General features: G+C 36.8%; 1 protein-coding gene across 1 annotated transcript; it reads right to left on the bottom strand.

Moving 5' to 3' along the window:
* Positions 1 to 1,643: 1,643 nt before the first annotated feature.
* Positions 1,644 to 3,018, bottom strand: LOC136263828 (uncharacterized). Its single transcript, XM_066058452.1, has 5 exons — positions 2,916 to 3,018; positions 2,421 to 2,557; positions 2,219 to 2,353; positions 2,050 to 2,160; positions 1,644 to 1,927 (listed from the first exon to the last, which is right to left on the bottom strand). The coding sequence occupies exons 1-5, from the start codon at positions 3,016 to 3,018 to the stop codon at positions 1,793 to 1,795; spliced, it is 621 nt and encodes a 206-aa protein (XP_065914524.1). The 3' UTR covers positions 1,644 to 1,792.
* Positions 3,019 to 6,000: the final 2,982 nt, after the last annotated feature.

The following is a 6,000-nucleotide window of genomic DNA, read 5'->3' as shown; positions in this document are numbered from 1 at the left end:
ACACACAATATATGTCATTGAATTATCTCAATAAAACACAACACTACCAAGTATACATACGTATATACATATTTGAAACTTAACTCCTATTTGCTATATTCTATATAGGAACTATAGTGACTCCTGGGAGGTCTAAACAACAAGGTGGTCTTATTAATAAGGTGACTGCTATGTAAGGATTTGCTGTAACTTTTTTCCTCATAGTATTCAATATGTATGACATAAATACACCCAAGTAAGAAGTATGGTATTCAGTTTCACACACAAGTACCACGTATGTTATGTTCTGTGGTCACTTGCACACATCTATCATGACTATTACTTATCCTGCCTGCTCCTTAAGTGAGTTACATGCACCTCAGCCATTTAGGAAAAGTGGCAACTCATTAAATTACTGTATTAAGTTTCTACACACACAATGCTACAGACTACATACGTACTTTGCATGCACACTACATAACACATCCTATACTACACTGACATCACAACATGAGATGTGACATGCCCTCCAGTACAAGGTAACAAGAAAAGAATAAACCACAAGCACATATATTGAGCATGCATATGTACATAACATGTGTGCTAAGTGCATTGTAACACTTGGGATAAACCTTCCATGCATGCTACACAATGTAACATTACAGTGTACAGTACACATGCCAGTTACATCATACACACCATAATCCTACCATGTGTGTGACATACACTACAGTATAGAAGAGAACACCTCAGCAAGAAATTTACAGTATGTAGAAAATGGAAAGTGTGTAACTCCAAATGTGTAGCATGCAACCAAGATGTTATAGAGGGTGTCACAAATTATCGATGTGTTATGAACTTACCTACCTTCTAAATGTTTGAACATGCATGATGTCAACACACACATGTATGTTCGTATGTATTTATCATATGATGTTCATAGTGAATGCAACTTAATCTTATCCCCAACCACCCATGTACCCAATCACGTGACAAACGTCTCATGACATTGGTCCACATTCTCGGCCCTTGTGAAATTGTGTATAGCACCAGGAGCTTATAATAAGCACCAAAGTTTTGTGCCTTTGGCGCTTATAAGCTCCTTCAATATCAACACAGATAATGCTCAAAGTGAAGTGCTTATCATCCTTCTACTCTGGGATTTTCATTGTGAGCTGCTGCACACTTCCATTTATCCTCTGATGGCACAAATATGTGTGCTTAATTCTTATACTCTTACTTATTACATACTTAAAATCAAATGAATTAGAAGCGTTGCTTTAAAAATCTTACCGGCATGATTAATGAATGCCAATTCACAAGACTATGTACGAAAACCTAATTAGAAAACTGCAAAGGATAGATATAAACAACAGCTCCATGTATTGGCTGATTTCAGGTATATTGTGCACTTCCTAGCCCAAGAAATTTTGACTAATGTCACTAGATGACTTCGTGTGATTGAACACATGGGCAGTGGGGTACGACATCAAGGGCAGTTGAGTCTTTCCTCATTAGTCTTAATCACACTATGTACCAATGGCAATGGGTAATGTATATTCAATAATAGGACCAAGGCATCTTCTTTACTGGAGAAGAGAGTTGTTTTGCAATACTGCATAGCCTTAAGGACTCTTGTTTACTTAACATGCATAACCCCCCAGTGACATGACTGTATGTACTTGCTATCCTACATGTGACATGCACATGATTCTACATGTGCATCACATGTCATGGAACCCCTCAGGGTCATTACACCATGTATCTTACATGCTACCAACACTTGTGTTAAGTATGTATGTGTTGTGGTGTCTCACTTGTTACTGGCTTGATTGCTGCCCTCCGTAAAGGAAAGAAGAACTGACACAACCTTGCTCTGAGCTACTGGTCCTGTCAAGATGTCTTGTCTTTGTAACAGTGTCACACAGCAGTCGACAAAAGGTGTCAGCTATGTAGTACACAAGTATTTACATCACATGTATTTATAATTCTACACAATTACTAAAATACAAACAATTCCAAGCAAGCAGCAAGTATTTACATGACAACTGTGAAAGTTACAACGTTTACCTCCAGGCCAGAAAGTAGGCGTGGATGATTCCCTGCAACAAACCTAAACCATCCAACCATATCCTTTATACTGTATTCTGGAATACAAGCCATAACGTGTTTAGCTTCAGGCTACAAATAACAAGACGGCAGTGTACAGCAAGAAAACAAAATTTTAATGGCTCCATACGTTTGCTGATGATGATTGCTGGTCTTCCTTTTGTAGTTGCATCATCAACCAGACAGCCAGAGTGATGTAGAACTCTGAGCATGTACGGACGAAGTGTGGATCCGTTAGACAGCAATCCCATGTGAGTACGTACAACTACATAGAGAAGAAGATGGGACACTCTCATGATCAAATAATGGTGCTATCATTTAGTATGGCTTACCATCCGAAATGACTTCAGTACACTCTTCCTGTCTTCTCCTATCGTATCGTTGTCAATTGATCTATTCAAGTCACTACGCAATGCAACAATATAATAACTAAGAAGTGTGAGGTGTGTTGCATTTCCTTCACATGAGTCTCATATAGTCACCATACAAAATGAACAAACGACAAGGAGAACCAGATAGTGCTTCACATAAGCTTCAAGTTATCTCTATAGTTTGTTTTGTAAGAGCCCCTGGATTCGTTGGCAAAACCAAGTTTTAACTATTGAGATTCATACAAATACCATGAAGATATCTATATTAATACTAAAGGGCATGACTTACACCCCTGTAGGAACTGTTGCTACTGTATTTTTGTTAGTATGATGTACACACTCATATGAAAGAAAGGCCCTGTCTAATGTGCTGAGTTGTAATAACATATCTCTTTTGGCATTAACTTACAAAGATGTAATGAAACAACCATGAAGATTTAAACAGTACTCGAGTACTTTCCCTGTTAACAACCAGGTGGATATGAATACTGTTAGGAGTGTCGTGAGGTACCACTCCTGATACTACATACACATTATATGCATACCTAGCTACGGACATGTGTAAAATAGTCACGCTAACATTTCTAACAAATAAAGCATAACAAACTAAGTTATAGGCTGCCAGTTCAGTACATACTCTGAAAACACAGCTCATGTGATCCTTTGAGCACCTGAGTCACAAACGTTTACTACCCGAACACCAAAAATTCTCAGTGGGTACATGAGTACGACATTTGCACACAGTAGTTGAGTACTTGACTATTTCTAGTAATTAAGCCCTAATACAATAAGCACACCAAACAATTCTAATTTTCTTTGTGAATGTCATCAAATACAGGAAAACAATGGAATGTAGGAATGTATAAGGTTACATAGTTATTCTGAGAATAATGGCGTATGGTTACATAATTCTGAACCAGCTGTAACTATTCTTAGCAAACCAAATTCACTGCAAAAAAATTCATTGAGGAATTCACGCCTACTAACAACCAACCCAGGGACAAGACTTCAGTCATACAAGTACATACACAAACAACATTGTTTGTACTTAAATACTTTTCACTGAACTTGTTTAAAACAGATACAGTCTATACATACGATACATGCACATGAATGCTATCACATACACCTGTACTATACGTACGTCTGCACACACATGCACAAAAAAGCAAAGGCTATGGCAGCTGTGTGAAACATGGATACCGCTGCCCAGCCCTGTGCACAACTCAAGCACTTGAGTATGGTGCAGGCAAATCCTTCAGGGGTAGTGCTAGTAACCCACAGGAGGACTGGAAAGGGCTCACGAAGAGAGGTCATGGAACCTGAAGTTCCACAACAACCCCAACACCACTAAGTGAGACAAGCTAGGACAATTGGGAATTTTCTTCCCCAGTAAGCACCAGGTACCCATTGATGCTACAGATGGGTGGGCTGCTTCCACAGATGACACCAATTAAAACACCTATAAACATCAATTAAGCATGTTAACATGTGCCCTGATAACGTATAATTTACTGGAGAGTGATGTGATATGTATAATGAATTCTTGTGTGTAGTGTATAGTATAATACATGATGTGATTTCATGCACTAAATTGTATGAGTGACACTCAATAGTCAAAATTAGAAACAGGTACAATTCAGATTAGAAAATCAGTCTTCAATTTCATTCATTACTTCTAAAAAGGACTCACGATAGTGAGTAAAATCATCACCACCGTTATCATTGTTATCGTTGTTAGAGTTTTGGTTAAATCTGTAGATCAATACAATATGATATTATAAGTTATCATAGAATACATGTGAATAGCTAGCTATAGTTATTTAATATGTGATAACATTTGTACATTGAAAGTAACACTATCAAATACTGTACATAGCTAAAATGCAAGTTATGTTACAGTTAAATCCCACCATGAGTAGGATATCATAGTTATCAACCCGAGGCCTAGGCGAAGCCAAGGCCATGGTGTTGATAACTAGATATCCTATGAGTGTAGGTGGGATTTAACTGGCTTCTATCTCACACTTTTGGAGTAGTCAAGTTACAAACAATGTGTCAATAAGGCTAGACAAGCATGTCAGTTGTGTATGGCTTTGATTTTTTGCTGAACTTGTCGTTTTACTAGTCTCGTCCCCAGCCGCCCACTCACTCGATGCACTAATAGCTATTCAGTAATACATTTACAGCGGAAGACAAAATAAATAACTAGGCATAAGGCTATTATTATAACACTTTTCAGCAGTGTTAAAAATCACTTATGAGATATGCCATTGTTCCCAAAATTATGGCACCATTTGTAGTCAATATAATGTTAGTTTGTTGTTGTATTTGATCTCATGGTCTTCTTCTCTTTCTAACTGGTTGCTATGTTAGAATACTTCATCTCACAACCGTACCCTATCATTCTTTACTAAAGTCATATAAGCGTGACTGTTCTATTAGAGTTACTGACTGCTTTATTAATAGAAAACGTATTTCAATTTTTAAATGGAATTGTGCAAATTGAATATTTTCTTATATAGTATTAAATGCCAGCTTAAATGTTGAATCCTGCACACATCTATTATTCCAGCATAATCACTGCATCCCCTACAAAAACTACACCACATAAATTTTCTATGTGCAAGATTTACATTGTACAGTATTAATAGTTACATATTTGGAGACTATATCTTGATATCTGAATTCATTTTTATTGACGTTGTTGTTGGTAGAGCATTAATATTTGCAGCGTATTAATATTATTACATGCATCTTTACTTTTAAACTATGTCATTTATGTTGAATCAAATGAATGGATGAAAGACACTTGTATGTGTATTTTAGTCGAATGCTGTTAGAAAACAGCATTTTATGCAACTTTTTAAGGCACAAAATTAAATGTACTTTTACAAATAGTTACAACAGAATTTGGCAAATATATATAAAACTTAAAGAAGGTCATTAACACAAACCCAAAAGTCCAGACTTAAGAATACATGATACACAAATACACATACATTATAGTTATATCCCAGTATGAGGGTGATATTAAGATATTGCCCAAGTGTACTGGGATATAGCTAACTAGTTTATATCCCAGTGAGAATCATAGCCAAAAAGCCACCATTAAGCTGATTTTAGTGCCTGTATTCTAATTAATTTACATACATCACGGCCACTCTAAAGTATCAATCTTACCGGTCTGCCTCAGATTCCCTACTCATGTAACATGGCTGGTTTCGAAGCTTGCCCCCACACACTAATTGAAAACCCATGCACTGGATGATAAGTTAGTTATCACCCAATGATAGTAAGTTAGTTATCACCTAGCGCGGCGGTTTGACTCTCCCACGCACTGGGATATGAATGTAGTTATATAATTTCACAACCACTTTATTTGATTTGTAATTTATACAAATGCACAGTGGAAAACAACACTTACATATCAACTACGGTAGCATTCTTCCTTACATTATCGTCAATATACATAGTAATACCAGTATCCCTCACAGGTACTTCAATGGTTGTATTAGGTTTGGGTTTGCAGTATGTGACA

This window comes from Dysidea avara, chromosome 8, assembly GCF_963678975.1.
Source record: "Dysidea avara chromosome 8, odDysAvar1.4, whole genome shotgun sequence".
Taxonomy (NCBI): domain Eukaryota; kingdom Metazoa; phylum Porifera; class Demospongiae; order Dictyoceratida; family Dysideidae; genus Dysidea; species Dysidea avara.
The sequence above is the reverse complement of the archived record's forward strand: the minus strand, read 5'-3'. Positions and strand labels throughout refer to the sequence as shown.

What these genes read in the sequence shown, in the direction of transcription:
- LOC136263828 (XM_066058452.1), bottom strand. Translation starts at nt 3,018, where the DNA reads ATGTCCGTAGCTAGGTATGCATATAATGTGTATGTAGTATCAGGAGTG. An exon ending in AGCAATCATCATCAGCAAAC is followed by an intron (nt 2,161 to 2,218) that starts GTATGGAGCCAT and finishes TGTTATTTGTAG; the next exon opens with CCTGAAGCTAAACACGTTAT. An exon ending in GCCTACTTTCTGGCCTGGAG is followed by an intron (nt 1,928 to 2,049) that starts GTAAACGTTGTA and finishes TGTACTACATAG; the next exon opens with CTGACACCTTTTGTCGACTG.